General features: G+C 31.3%; 1 protein-coding gene across 1 annotated transcript in view; it reads left to right on the top strand.

Annotated features, from left to right (window-relative positions):
- Nucleotides 1–16,815, top strand: part of LOC142327047 (protein O-mannosyl-transferase TMTC2-like) — a 478,982-nt gene that overhangs the window by 231,530 nt on the left and 230,637 nt on the right. Inside the window, exon 4 of the mRNA XM_075369816.1 lies at nt 11,664–12,483. Within this exon, the coding sequence (XP_075225931.1) occupies nt 11,664–12,483 (820 nt within the window). The remainder of the gene's footprint in view (nt 1–11,663; nt 12,484–16,815) is intronic.

Below are 16,815 nucleotides of genomic sequence, written 5' to 3'. Positions count from 1 at the left end.
ACCACTAGAGTAACCAGGCAGGTTGCCTGGGACCGGCCCTGCTTTCACTTATTTGCACACTATACTTCCTTCTAGAACAACATTCACTAATAATATACCTTAATTATACACATTTTATACAACCATCACTATTCTCCATTTCAAAGAAAGTAGAAAATTTTCTGTTCAATTATATTAAAACTCCTTTATTATATATTTTATCAGCCGATTTAGTTAAATGAATGGAAAAATTATCTACATAACGTTTCATATATACTGTAGATTGTTTTTGCGATAATACTGGGTAAGATTAAATATTATTAAGTAAGCCACAACCCACCGGGTTTGTCTAGTGGTGAACGCGTCTTCGCAAATCAACTGATTTCCAAGTCGAGAGTTCCAACTTTCAAATCCTAGTAAATCAGTTATTTTTATAAAGATTTGAATACTAGATCGTGGTATCGCTGTTTTTTGGTGGTTGGGTTTCAATTAACCACACATCTCAGAAATGGTCGACCTGATATTGTACAAAACCACTTCACTTACATTCATACATATCATCCTCGTTCATCCTCTGAAGTAATTCTTGGAGGCTTAAATAGGAAAAAAGTAAGCCTTGGGTCTTTTCTGTTTATCCCCCGCAATGTTTTTTTTTTTTTTTTTTTTTTTTTTTTAATTAAGTGCTGCGTATTAGTAATTTGTCCATATTATAACTATAACATGATATGATACCATAATTTCTATGTAACATGAGCAATTAGTAATATGTAGCACTAATGAAAAAAAAAACCCATTGAAAGGGAAAAATTCTTAGCCTTTAGAAATATTACTCCGAACATTAGAGGCGTTTCATTTTGTTTAAATTTATAATTACCGTAAAAATTCAACTATCGTTTCGATTACAAAAAAAAATTAATTACATATTATAAAAATATTTATGTAAATAAAATATATATTTTATTATACCATTAGAAATGAGCAAGGTAATGTGACGTTTTTAATTTAACACTTTTTATTGTCAAATATTTTAAACAAATTTTTATTACCATTTTTTTAATACGAGATGTAAAGGAAAATTACGGTTATTAAGTATATATCATCAACGGTTCATATGAAATAAAATGAACTGCTGATTTTATCATAACAAAAAGCATTATTTAAAAATATAATTTATGTTCATTTATTGTACACTATATATTTGTGTGTTTGTATAACAATAATTACCAGCGTCTGTTAACCCGTGTATTATTTTTATCGCTTTAATAAATCATTTATTTATAACGTGCTTTATAATGGTTTGCAAACAAAAGTCGTATAAATCATATAAAATAGAAGAAATGATTATGGCAAATTCAGTAAAACTAATAATTTTTATTCACACCGGCTACACCAGTCCCAGGGATATTAACTTTCAAGGATAAGAAAAAAGAATAATTTTTTTTTTCATCTAATTTTATTATTATTATTACAAATTTTTACTTGGTATAATCACCGTTATAACTCTTTTATTATTTTTTAAGGCTTTATTTCAACCGGTGACGGCTCGCGTATGGGCACTGCAGAACTGCAGCACCCCCTATTTCCACTTGATATTATCGATAACATTTAATATAACGAGTCCTTTTTTCTTCAGTTCTTTCGTTATACTTGTAAAATATATAATCCTTAAGCTTAATGTCAGTAGCCGTCCCCCAGCTTATGAAAAAGATACAAAAATCTTTGTATGGAACTGTGCGCTTTACAGTTCCAGCGGCGTGGGAGAGAGAGCACGGACGTTCCCGCAGTGCCGACCCTGACGTGCTGCTGGAAGGTGGTTTTTTTTTTAACTTCGCGTGTGATCAAGGAGAAAATTATTGTTCGCGCAAATTAAAACAAGAAGAATTGATTTCGTTTTTAAATGAATATATCAAACTTGAACTGCAACAATTTAGATTAATGTAAGTAAAAAATGTTTCATTTTGTTCTTTTAGGATTTTATCAAGTTTCTGAATAAATTTTATTTTTATACATGTTGGTTTCCTTTTACACAATTTTAAAACAAAATCTGAAAGTTTTTCGAAGTAGTACGCCCAGTAATTTTAGCTACGAGCCACGCCATTGCGTTTTAAAATAAGTACAAGTAAGAATTGATTTTTTTACTGGTTTTGAATCAAACCAGTAAAATATTCCATACTTATTAATTTTTAATGAAAATGAAAAATAATCCTTCGTAAAATAGACCTTTTATTTTTGTACAGTCATTTTTGTACATTTTCAAGAAAAGGGTTGAATGGATGAGATTGGTGTAAAATTGTGGATGGAAAATGTGTGGCAGAGACGAACAGAGAATGTGGCTCTACGAAATCAACACAATTTGTTGGTCTGGGATATGTTTCGCAGTCACGTAACTGAGAATACTAAAAACCGCTTAGCACGGAACAATACTAAGATTGCTGTTATTCCGGGTGGTTTAACTTCGATGCTACAACCTTTGTATGTCTCTGAATAAACCATTCAAAGATCACAAGCGTGAACAATGGAATAACTGGATGATGAATGGCGAAAAGTCGTATACGAAAGGTGGAGCTGTGCGGGCTGCGTCACTTGATGTGCTGTAGTGATCAAATCATGAGAAAAAGTGAAAGTGGAAACACTGAACAAATCCTTCAAAAAGTGTGGGATTTCTAATGATATGGACGGCATTGAGGACGATTTATTTTAAGATACTAATGACAAAGCAGAAATCGACACGCTACGGACAGAATGGGTTCCCATATGACGAACTTCTTCTCAACAACGAAAGTGGGAATGTACTTGAGGAGATATTTGCCTAAAATGATGAATGTAACAATTTTTCAAGATTTAAATACACTGGCGAGTGATTTGTTTTATTTTACAGTGGTTTCAATTTATATAAATTTAAATCTAATTTTTCTTGTACCCTGTCCTATAAGACGATTCCGGGATTTTGAGGGCCTTTTTTATGATTCAACTGTCGTCTGATCTGCAGAAATATATGGTAATAAATTTATGTATGAAATGATCGGTGTGAAGAATTTATAATGACGCTTTTGTTAGTATAATTTTGAAAATAAAAATATTTAATTCCTTTTTTTTTCGAAAAACTTTTTTTGGTAAAAAATTTTATCTTTGTTACGCCTGAATTCCAGATCCATTGAACGGAATGGTTGTCGTCAAGTGTTGGGTAGTGAATATAGTCAACAGGTAGCAGTAGTTTAATAATCAATAGCCCTACCCTTATCACCGACCTGTGGCTTTGTATGTCTGTATGTGACATTTAGATACATTTTTTACTATGTATATCTTCTTAATTTTTCATTACTTTTTTTTTGTTTTGTTTAATTAAACACATTAAAAAATAAGCAAAACCTCTATTTTCTTTTACTGTAAATTAATTAAACTAGCAGATCCGGCAATGCTTCGCTAGATTTAAGTATATATATAGATTAAATGAACACAATTGAAAGTTTGATAAAACATTAATAAAATGAACATTACGGAACTTCACAAAATTAAACCTTTCCCTTTTTCCATTTTACCCTTTCTCTGTTTTTCCCTTTCCCCCTTTCTTATTTCCCTTTCCCCCATGTCATATTTACCGTATTCCATTTCCCCCATTTTTCCACTTACCTTTCATCTGTTTCCAATTTTTCAACCCCCTTTCCCGATCCTACCCACTCTTCCCTTTCCCTTTCCCTCTTTCTTTTTTTATTCTTTCCCTTTTTCCATTTCCTTTTCCCGTTTTCGTTTTTACCGTTTTCCCCATTTTTTCTTTTTTCCATTTTTCCCTTCTTCCCTTTTATCTTTTCGATTTTTATCTCTTTCCCTTTTACGGTTTTTCCCTTCTTCCTTTTCCCCGCATGTAAATCGGTTCAGTAGTTTTTTATTCTTTAGCGGACACAACATTTTAAGAAAAACTTCAAATATACTCAATATAACAATGGTTACATGTGAAAAAATTTTCATATTTTAGCATACGACAAGCAAAAATTTTTCCAACAAAATTTTGGTCATCCCTTGCCGTAAGGGTTGGTCATATCAAAACTTGTTTCTGACAAAAGTTTTAGCTAATGTTTAAAGGACTAACGATCACTTTAAACCGATTCGATACTGTGCATACTAGGGGAGGTATGACTTTTTTTTGTCTTCGAAACCCAATTTTTTCCACCCCCTGGGCGAATAGTTGGCGTTATCAAAAAACTTGACTTAGATAAGTTTTAGACCCTTATCCAAAGAACACGACGAACTTTAAACGAATTCGATAATTTATTAATAAGAAAGTTATAGCGATGTTTCTTTTCGAAAATGCTGTGATAAGATTTCTATTTTTTATCAAAGTGTAAAACCTGCCAAAAGATGTAAAACGGTATCGTAGATGTTAAAACAGTAATACAGTATGTGTATCGGCGATACAGTGATACGATATCGTAGATGTTAAAATGGTGTTGTGAAAAATGAATTAACACTGCAAATGTTTCTAAGTCGATCGAACAATTTAAATCGGACAGAACACGTATCATCAATTTTCATCGTAGCGGAAGACCGGTGGATCTTTCTAACGCTTTACAAAATTATATAAATGATCTTATTCGCTAGGTCAAACATAAAATAATTTGGGAAACCGCATAATTTGGGCATAGTGCATATATTGGCGCTACCCATTTCATTAATCACGACTAAGATTAATCACTGCAATAGATGTATGAGATGGGTTTTGAGATAGTTGATTCAAAATTACAAAAATACCGAAATTCATATTTGTACACAACTTAAACAACAGTTTTAGCGGTAATGCATTTTTAAATCGCACAATAACTTGTGATGAAAACTGGATTCATCATTTTGAGCAGGAATCCAAAGGCAACAGATACATGAAAGTATCCTAGTTCGCTCGCCAGGAAAACAAATTCAAAACCTACATCATCTAGTTAACCCTTAACTGATCGCATCGGGTCTGTATGACCCGAAACACTATTTTATATTTAAAGTTTACATTTGCCTCAATGGTATTAGGTTGGCAAGCTAATCTCCTATCGGAATTAGTTCTAAGTCAGTATCCAGCTTCCCTTAATTTGTGTAAAAATTCGGCGACGATGAGTGAATCAAGAACAGCGTACAAGAATACCTCACAGAGGTAAACAATTATTATTTACTACTGGAAGAATAAAGCTCACAAAAATATGGGGTGAGTCCCTAAATGTAGCAAGGGAGTTTGTTGAAATGTAATGTTAATTTTATTTTCATTAAATAAATAATTATTATTCTGCAGTTGATTACCTCATTAATGCACGATCGTCGTATTTATTTATCACATATATAACATTTTTTTCAACTATAAATAAATCTTTAATTATATTTTCATTTAGAAATTAATTAATTAGATATTCCTGGTTAAAAAAAAACTAAATGTGAAATAAAAATATGTAATTATTATAAATAACACACACAATCACCTACATGCAGTGTTTTATTTAATGTAGGTATTTTGTTTAATAACATGGCTGACTGATTATTCTCTATAAAGTAATAATTGATAGAACGCATTGTTTCTCGTAGAAGGGGATAAATTAATAAGTTTTGTTTATTTTTTTATTATCTGGCCTGTAATCGTGTAGAACATTTAAAGTACAAAATGGCACTAATTTGATATGCTTTCTCTAAAAGGAATAATATTTATTTAGCAACCAGTTTCTGTGGTGAAGGGAGTGAAGTTTCTCTTGTCAGGTAATTATCATCAGCGTTTAGGTGGGTTTGGCATGTTTGTATGTAATAATATAATCAGATTAGTAAATAAAACGACGGGTAACTAATTTTTCCTCGGTAAGCAATATACAAACTGTTCGCTTTTTGTACATTAATTACTGATATAAAACTAACAAAATTTATATCGATAAATAGTTTTAAATTTTTATCTCGATACCTTCCTATTCGAAAGTTTTGAAGTTATCTATAGGTTATAATCGATTTAGAGATTGGTTATTTAGTTTTTAGTTAAAGAAAATTGATCGAAACAACATAATGTTTAAAAAATAAAAGAAAAAATGGTGTACAACACCATATATAAAGTATATTGATCTTAGAGGAATTATGTAATGTTTATTTTAAAAGAAGTTCTTACAGATTTCCCAGAAGAAATCATCTTAAAAAATTGAAAATTTACTTAAATAGATTGTGATATAGTCGATATTTCTTTTTTTTTAACGGTACGAACCGGTTTAAAAGTTCAAACATCAATAAAGAAACTTAAAATTTGAAAGTTTTTCTTAAATTTGTAGTTTAATCCCTCGTAGTAGTCCCTCGTCTTGAATGAAAATATTGTCACAGGGCAGGAAAAACAAGAGTGAATCCAGTAAAAGTGTCAACAATAAAATAGGAGAAAAATACTTGTTTCCTTAATTAAATCTTTTGATAAAATACCTGATCTAAACGGTACTTTTGTTAAAAAATGTATTTTCTTAAAAAGTGGAAATCGTAATATAATTCATGTTAGAAAAAAAATCTTTCTACGAAATTTTTTTTTTGCTTATATATTTATTCTTTTAAAATTTATTTTAAAATAGTTATACGTGGGTCATACAAATATAAATCGGACTCTTGTCTTCACGGCTCAAGTACGATCATTACTACTTTTCCGCGGAGGGATATTATTGGAAAGGAGAAGGACGTTCCAGCTGAATCGCCATTTGTTTCATTCTGATCAGTAGTATTAAGTCAAATGTAAGTAAGTAAGATGTTCAGTCCTGGTAGAGCCATGCATTATCTAAGTTTTTCACAACTGAGAACGTCAATTCTTCAAAATTTTGACTACACTGCAAGCTAGATTGGGGGATATAACGTTGTCCTGTACCCAAGTCTACGATTGTGCTAGAAAATTTAAAAAGGAGCGTCAAGCTGTAAAAACTGGGAATCACAATATGGATGCTAGGATAAGTGTGACAGATCGATCGATCCGTGACCTCAATGAAGGCGATCGGAATCTTACGATTGATGAAATCGCTTTAGAAAGAGGTATCAGTCGTGGAAGTTCCCATTCTATTAAGATAAAGCATTTCGTGCTCCGTAAAGTCTGTAAAAGACAAATTCCAAAACTTTAACGCAAAATTGATAACAGGTCCTACAGGAATTTTCCAAAAGCTCTTGAATTGATTTTAACGAGAGGCAAATAGATTTTTACAATGAATAGTCTTCTGATGAGGCATGGGTCCATCAGTGTTCACCCGAATTGAAAGGTATGGAACGTAGAGAGCCTTGAACTGTAAGGCCAAAACGCGTCCTAGATTAGCAAAATCCTCGTAACTGTCTTTTGGGACTGAAAAAGTGTATTTTTCATCACTTTTCCTCAAGAACGTCGCAGCGTGAATGCAAGTTATTACTGTAACAGTTGTTAGACAAAGTGAAAATCCTCTACAGGAACAGAAGATGCCATAAGAAGATGAGAACACAGATTTTCCTTCACGAAAACACCAGGCCTCATACATCCGTAAGCACTCGGGAAAAATTGACAAAATTTACCAGGAAATCCTAGAAAATTCTCTGTGCAGAATTTCATCTCTGAGATTTCTTTTGGTTTGGGCCATTGAAGGAGGTATTGGGAGGATATCAATTCCAGAGCGACAACGAAGAAAAAGAATTTAAACTTCTTTTTCTGAAGAAGGGAACCAATGAGTTCCCTAGTCATTGGGAAAAATACGCAGAACGTTAGGGAGACTACGAAAAAAACAATAAAAATGCTTTGTATATATATATATATATATAGCACTAGGAAAAGTGTTAATGACCGTAAAAAAACTTAAGAAAAAATTAATTTTCTGGGAAACGTATCTCAAATTTTAGTTTATTTAGTAAAACAGAATAAAATGATGAACATAAATAAAAATTTTATAATAATTGTCTAACATTTCTTAAACATTTTCTACTAAAGTTTGAAATTATTAATCTCTTTTTACCTATTCCCTTAAAAAAAAATTAAAATTATTAGGAAGTAACTAATGAAGTATCTGTTTATGTCGGCAGGAGTGAGGCAACCTATAAATATGCTTGTAGGAATTAAAAAGTTTAACAATTTGGGAAATTTGATTAGTTATAATAAAACAGAAAAAAACTTTCTGTCCGTCAAAAAATTCGTTTGAAAATAATAATTATTTTTGAAATCTAAAAATAGTTAAATGTAAAATAATTAGTAGGATCACGAAATTTAATTTTTATAAATGCTAGTACGCTATTAGTATTAATGTATGCCTCTGAAACTCAAGTGATGAGGGAAGGTGATGAAAATGCACTAATGGTGACTGAAAAAGGGTTCCTAAGGACCGTAGAAAGTGGTGAACGGTGGAGAAGGCGTGAAGATCAAGAACTAAAGTAACTGATTCCTGGAGGAAATATTATTATCTTTATAAAATTTTGGAGAATTGGCCCGCTTGTCCAAGCTATGCATATGGATAGAATACCAAACGCATGAAAGAAAGATTGTAAATTAGGAAAAAGAAGGTAGACTAAGAACTACATGAATAGATTGGGTTGTGATGGTTTGTGGTGGAGGTATTCTTATCTACAGTAGTAGCACCAAATTAAAAGAAAAAGAAATATCATAATAAAGAAAACAGTTCTTCTCTAAGTAATCGAAATCCAGGTTAAAAATTTTTCAACAAGTATTTCTTATAATGTGTTGACCAAATTTTGTAATTCTTTGAATTTTCTCCCATTAAATTTTTATTTTACTATTAAATGCAATATTTTTTTTTATCACAAGCGAAGATTTAATGAAAATTGTAAATAAGTATTTTAAAACAAATTTAAAAGTTCAGTTACGATAAAAATTTCATCAAGTTAATTACGTAAAAATCAGTTCGAATATTTTTGTAAATACCAAGTAAAAGTAAAATAATTAGCAAATAATTTTCAGTTCTATACGATACATAATATTATGAAGAAGGAAAAATATTTTATTTTTAATAATTAATCTAAAAATGAATAAAATAGTTTTTAATCGCATGGATAGACAAAATAAACTCATCTCTTATGCTGTAGGCTATGTAAAACGTTTTTGTAAAAATATCATTTAACGTCTATACGGAAGAACATCCTTAAAAGTACTTTTAAATTGTTTCCTATATGCATATATAATTTTTCCTTTTAGCACTTCAACGATATGCTTTTAAAAACACATTGTATTTTGAAGAAGTTTTAGTAACAACAAAGCAATTAAAATCACTCATTTCTTTATTTTTGTTCTACTGAGCGAATGAACTATGTTGTAATAAGAGGAAAGAAACTATTCGATAAAGTATTATAGATATGCATTAGCTATATTTTTATTTTTTAATTATTATCTAGAAAAGTGATGTACTACACAATTAAACTTAAAACTGTTACAAAAATTATCGTTGTTTCGTAACGAAGAAATCTAGTCAGCAACTACTTGTACCTTTATACTGTATATCTTTGTAGTTAAAACTCGAAAATATTTTGACTCGTTATCGTTATTTATTCTGAAGTAATATCTAAGCAATAGATAACTTAAGCTACGTTACACGCAAACAACGCACAACTTTTGAAGTAAATTTCTAGGCTTTATCCAGTATAAAATATAAATATGCAGAGTGTTCCGGTAGGTGCTACCCAACGTAAGGAACTGATTCAGATCATCATCAAAGTAAACGAAAGAGTTCAAATGGAAAAATGTCATATCTCGCTTCATTTTATATTTTGTGTTATACAAATAAAGATTTACATAAGAACAAAGTGAGATATTTTAATTAATTTGGTATATATGTAAAGAACAACATCTACAAAATAAATAAGTTTAAAAATAAAAATAAAAATAAAAAAATATCAAAAAAAGTGAAAAATGGATTTCGAATTGAAAAAATGACGGCCGTTAAAATTTTTTAATGATTAATTAAAAAGTGAATATTATTTAATTTAATTATGTTTATTAAATAAAATATTATTTGAAATATATTCTTCCCAATAATATCAAATTAAATAAATTGGATTTTCTTACCGTTTATTTTTTATTTATTTCGGACTTTCGGATTTTTTTGTGGTTTTTTGGATTTTCTTTAGTTTCATTTAAAAAATTCTGTTTTTTTCTTGCTGTGGATTTCCAATAATGGTTTCATGCCATTTTGATGGCTATATTAACCGACTTCAAAAAAAGAGGTTATGTATTCGACCCGTATATTTCTTTTTATGTTTGTTTGCGCATAATTTTTTTTCTATTGATGCGATTGAAATAAATCTTATTTCAATCAGGCTTTATCCTGTATAAAGCAGCCGCTTTTCGCGGTGGTACCATGTTGTTGAAAAACATTTTTTAGATACAAAAAGTCGCTCCAAAAATTGACAAAAAAACCTTTTCGCCGTCCAGCGTGTAGGTAGGGATAGCGGGAATCCTGGTATTCTATATTTATGCGTCCCATTTTATGTTACGAGACTCAGCTGATAAATTTTGCACATATATGTGTAGCATGGGGATGAAAAGAGATATTGGAATGAAACAAAAAAATGAATAAAGTACAATATCTTAGCTACGAAAAACAGTATATATTTTTCAATAAAATCCCCGTTTACAGTGATACACTTTTCCCAATGTGTGTCAAGTTTTTGCATTCCGTCACTGAAAAATTCTGGCGGTCCTTCTCGGATCCAAATGACCACAGCTTTCTTCACCTCATCGTCGCCAGTGTAATGATTACTTTTGAGATCCCTCTTGAGGTGAGGGATGAAGTGGAAGTCACGGAGTGAAATCCGGCGAGTATGGCGGATGCGGAATAGGCTCAAACTTCAGCTTGCGGAGAGCCATCAGAGAGTTTGCGCGGTACCCATCCGCACAGATTCTACGGTAATCCAATTGCTCGATAATATGGCCTTCTCGTTTTTTATATGTGCCTAACCGAATAGCGATGAATTACTGGGCGATTCATCGGTTACTTTGAAGCAAATCGTTCACCTCCTTTCATTGTTTTTCGTCAGTCACAAAAACTGGCCGTCCGCTGCGAGGTGCGTCCTTAATCGTCGCTTTATCAACTTCACATTTGCGAAATTTCAACGCCCACCTATTCACAGTACTCCTGTCAAAGTTTCACTACTGTAAACCGCTTTTAAACACTGAAAAATATTGATAGAATTCACATTTTCTGCTGTTAAAAATGTAATCACTGCGCGCTGTTTTAACAGTGTTGACATATTAGCCGTACTCGATTCCATTTTAACTGGTACTGAAAACAAACCGGTAAACTGATTTCAACGCATTATCGCAGGTTTGTAGACGGGGATCTTAGCTATCATGTATTGCCAAGCCCAACTCGATAGTACCTTCTGTCTCCGTGAAGCACACTAGTGTGCAAAATTTATCAGCCGAGCCTCGTACATGGTCTTCTACAGGGTAGGCAATGTAAGTTTCTACACAAAATATGTAGCACCATTAATAAAATCATAAATATCGAAATATCTCATCTTAAACCTTTCAGACGCAATATACATTATATTTAATATACGAACATCAGCAGAGACACTGGGAATCTTATAATTATATATACTTGTCATATTACAGTCATGCAAGCGGTCTGGATACCTGTTTCATTTTTTTTTAATAATTATTAACGTCTTATAATTTACAAATTTATTTGTCTTATTAGTAATATTTATAGCTAATTAATTTTTTTTTTTTTTGTTTGTTTCAGATGTCAATTCGATCGCTGAGTCTAATGAGCCTAGGCGTAGCCCTAATAATTTTGATAGGAATTCGTTTACAAGTTATGGGTTTACGTCCGCCAAGTTTTGCTTCTTGCGATAACCCGACTGCAAGAACGTCATCGTGGTTATCTAGATTGCTAACATTTCTATTTTTACCGGCATTTAATTTTAAATTATTACTTTGGCCTAAATTATTAAGTTTTGATTGGTCGATGGAAGCGATTCCAAGAATACATAAATTATCCGATTCAAGAAATTTATTAAGTTTAATATTTTATTACATTTTATATTATTTTTTAAAACGATGTCTTCCAAGATTTGAATACAATAAAAATTCAAATTTTCGTCAAATACAAATAACAAAAAGATCTATTTTATGTACCCAATGTGACAACAATCTTTACGAATTTCATTCCCCTTCATGTCGCCTTGTAAATAATAATAATCGGCCTTTATCGTGCGATTGTTTAAACGAACGACCAGATCATATAACACCTCCGACATTCCGACATTCTCTTCTGATGTGCCTATCCTTCATGGTTATTCCATTTATACCGGCCACAAATATATTTTTTTATGTCGGTTTTGTGGTCGCTGAAAGAGTCTTATATATACCTAGTATAGGCTTTTGCTTTCTAATAGGTCTGGGTTATAGTCTTCTTTATAGAAGAACTAATCCGAAGATTCTTCGTCTTTCTTTTATAGTACTATTAATTATTCTTGGAGTTAGAACGCATCGAAGAAATTACGACTGGAAAGATGAAGAAAGCTTATATCGTTCTGGAATTCAGGTCAATCCACCAAAATGTGAGTATTTACTTACTACGAATAATTTTTAATACGATACATATTTGTATAACTATCTATTTCCCTAGAAGCATGTTCAAATAGAATAACTTGCCATAGGAGTTTCCTTGTATAATCTACATCATGATAAACAATCGAAAAAATCGCGCGAAGAACCTTACGGGGCTCTCTCAAATCACCACTATCATCTGCCTAGTATTGGGCACCCCCAAAAGAAAAAAATTACTTTCGACACGCCGGAAGGCAGAGGTAGATTTCACCGATACAGAGTAGGCTATAAGAAAAATTTCCACCTTAAAGTTAAAAAAAACTTCAAATTTACTCATTACTGACAATAGTTACATGTGAAAAAAGTTTAACATGTTTAGCATACGACAAGCCCCATCTTCTTACAATTCCAGCAACATTTTAGTATCCGTAAGGGTTGGACATGTCAAAAATTGTTTCAGACAAAAGTTTTCGTAATGTTTAGAGGATTAACGACCACTTTAAACCGATTTGATACTGTGCCTGTTAAGGGAAGTATGATTCTTTTTTGTCTTCGAAACCCTTTTTTTCATCTCCCTGGGCCAATGGTGATATCAAAAAAATGTACTTAGATAAGTTTTAGACCCTTATCCAAAGAATAGTAAGAGCTTTAAACGAATTCGATATTTCACTTAATAAGAAAGTTATTGCAATATTTAATTTTTTTCGAAAAAAAAAACCTCCCCTTTACATTCCCATGGTCCGATTTTGACCAACGAATTCTACCCAAGTTTTCGAAGATATTTTTAAGGAACAATTTGAAAGTGATTGGCGCAAAATTACTGTAGTTATCGTGTCCACAAAAAATGAAAAAAAAAAAATATATATATATATATATATATAAACTTGAGCTGACGGTGGTTTTGGGGTTTAGGCAATGTGAACCGCGAAGATATGTCGAAATTTCCCGGAAGTTGTATCATGGTACCCATTAAAATAGGTAGCTTTCTTATGAAATCTTCCTAAAGATCAATCCGAGTAACCAAATCTGTCGAAAAAGGCTTTGATTGCCCGAAGGCCAAGGCTTGGGTTGGGCTCGGTAGCCTAAGCATTTCACATGTGCTTGGTTGCTCACTCTTGCGATTCATATGTTGTTCGGAAAACAGGATTTAGAGCTTTTCCCACTAACGATACCCAGAGCTGCCAATTAGAGCCCAAGCACTCAATCTATCCGTCCGCGGACACTTCAAGTGTAGTTTTACACAGAGTAACGACGAATATTTTTAAGGGACCGACCTGGTCCAGAGTCTATTATATATGTTTCGCATGCTGCACGGTGAAACCTACATTTATCCAGCCGAATCGCACAGCAATAAAACCATTTTACATTAGTAACTGACCACTCGGTCTTGATCCAGTTTGGGACCATCCACCTTGCACCGTGATGTCGACACAGATCTACAACGGAGCAAGACAAAAATTACTTTCCAGCAAAAACAGTACAGAGAAAAGTATTAACCCATAATTTCCTATAAATAAAATTTTGTTCTCGATTTCTTAAATTTAAATCTCAACGTTAGAAAATTTCATATTCACTAACTAAAACAAAATTTGTAAATAATAATAACTGAATTCAATTTTTTATCCAAAGAGTGTTATAGTCATGATACCAAAGAAAGCAGGGGCAGATAAATGTGAAGAATACAGAACAATTAGTTTAACTAGTCATGCATCAAAAATCTTAACTAGAATTCTATACAGAAGAATTGAGAGGAGAGTGGAAGAAGTGTTAGGAGAAGACCAATTTGGTTTCAGGAAAAGTATAGGAACAAGGGAAGCAATTTTAGGCCTCAGATTAATAGTAGAAGGAAGATTAAAGAAAAACAAACCAACATACTTGGAGTTTATAGACCTAGAAAAGGCATCCGATAACGTAGACTGGAATAAAATGTTCAGCATTTAAAAAAAATTAGGGTTCAAATACAGAGATAGAAGAACAATTGCTAACATGTACAGGAACCAAACAGCAACAGTAATAATCAAGGAACATAAGAAAGAAGCCGTAAGTATTAAGAAAGGGAGTCCGACAAGGATGTTCCCTATCTCCGTTACTTTCTAATCTTTACATGAAACTAGCAGTTAATGATGTTCGGAGTAACAGTACAAGGTGAAAAGATAAAGATGCTACGATTTGCTGATGATATAGTAATTCTAGCCGAGAGTAAAAAGGATTTAGAAGAAACAATGAACGGCATAGATGAAGTCCTACGCAAGAACTATCGCATGAAAATAAACAAGAACAAAACAAAAGTAATGGAAACCTGGACGACCGGAGTATCTGAGAAGAAAATATTAGAAGCTTTTGAAATGTGGTGCTATAGGAGAATGTTAAAAATCATATGGGTGGATAAAGTGACAAATGAAGAGGTATTGCGGCAAATAAATGAAGAAAGAAGCATTTGGAAAAATATAGTTAAAAAAGAGACAGACTTATGGGCCACATACTAAGGCATCCTGGAATAGTCGCTTTAATATTGGAAGGACAGGTAGAAGGGAAAACTTGTGTAGGCAGGCCACGTTTGGAATATGTAAAACAAATTGTTAGGGATGTAGGATGTAGAGGGTATACTGAAATGAAACGACTAGCACTAGATAGGGAATCTTGGAGAGCTGCATCAAACCAGTCAAATGACTGAAGACAAAAAGAAAATCCAAAGAAATAATTTTAAAAACTAAAAAAAAAAAAACACTTTTTATAAGACAAGAATCTTTTTCGCAAAATTAATAAGGTTTTAAAAATAGATTACATAAGTATGTAATTCAACCAGACAAAATATCCCTGTTCAAATATCCTTACGATATTTGAACAGTAGCTTATTTTTAACAGTTTTGATGAGGCGTTCAAGAAATAAGCCAGACGGCTTATTTGTTTGTCAAAAATGCAATAAATAAAATTCTTTTGCATTGTTATTTTAATATTTAATTTTTTTCTATTATATTTACCTACACACACATTGGATTTGAAAACTATATATATGTTTTTAAATACAATAACAATTTCCCTGCTTTTTTATGAAAAAAATTAGTATCTAATAAATGTAGTATTAGATATCTATTATACTAGAACAAAGGTGTAAAACGGCTGTTGCGGTTCCTCTCCTACAGAGGAATGAAGAATACGATTTAGTGATGTTTGTGTGATTTATGTATTTTAGTTTGTATTTATTGTTTTTACTTGTCTACGTTTATTCTTTATAGTTCCTGTTTCTTTATTGTTTATTTTTATGATTTTTGTTGTTTTATTACATGATGTGTTACTTCAATCGCTAATGACTAAAATTGTTGATGTGACTGTAAATAAAAGCATTAAAAAAAAAATTATAAACTTTAAACTGTCTTTAAACTGTCATTAAGCTGTCTTTTAAGTTTTAATTGCATTTTACTTATTTAATATTTAAATTAAAATATGAAATGAAATGACGGAAAATGTTAATATATTTGAAATTACGATATTGTTTTATGTCACGAAATCCCTTTTTGTACAACTATTTTTTATTTTTTATATTATTATGATAATTTTATTTAGTTTAAAGCTTTATGAATATAAATTTTTTCGTTAATGTCAACTCATTCTCAAATATTTTTATAGAAATTGTTAGACAAATTGAATATACAGAAGCAAACATAAATGAAAAACTGTGAATCTCATTGTTTTATTAATTAAAATAATATACACTATCAGTACATAATTCTGGTATGAAATTGATGAAATATTTGACACTCTACTCACGAATTCACATCAAAAATTGAATATCGAGTTTGATTTTTTGTTTACATACTAGGGCATGAAGTACTAGTAAATATATATATATAAAATTCCTGGTAAGTGATTAGTGTTATAAAATTACTTTGAACATGTAGTCTGACAAAATATTTTAACGGAATTTTTTAATATCTACTTTTATCCTGTAACTGTTTGTTATCTTATTACTAACCAAAACAATTTAAATTTTTTTTTTTTTTCTAAACTACATGAGAGAAAACTTTCTACTTATAAGTTTTATTTGCGTTACAGCGTTCAGTAAATATTTAAATTAACTGAACAAGTGACTTTCAGTAGTGTTTCTAGAGCCGGTAATATATTTAGCTTAAATCCTTAACATTCAGGTAGCATTGTAAAACTTACGAACAATTATGCATAATAATTTTAACGGAACTTAAAACGACGATTTAAAAATAATTCTTCGAAAAATATCGTGATCGTAAAATAACGTATCAACGAACAAAGTTCACACGTGTCCAAGTAAAAATTACCTATCAGCTGTCAATTACTTATTTGTTCAAACGAAAATTAAATTTCAATCG

Source organism: Lycorma delicatula, chromosome 6 (assembly GCF_047948215.1).
Source record: "Lycorma delicatula isolate Av1 chromosome 6, ASM4794821v1, whole genome shotgun sequence".
NCBI classification, from domain to species: domain Eukaryota; kingdom Metazoa; phylum Arthropoda; class Insecta; order Hemiptera; family Fulgoridae; genus Lycorma; species Lycorma delicatula.
Note: the sequence above shows the minus strand (reverse complement) of the source record. Positions and strands in the feature narration are given on the sequence as shown.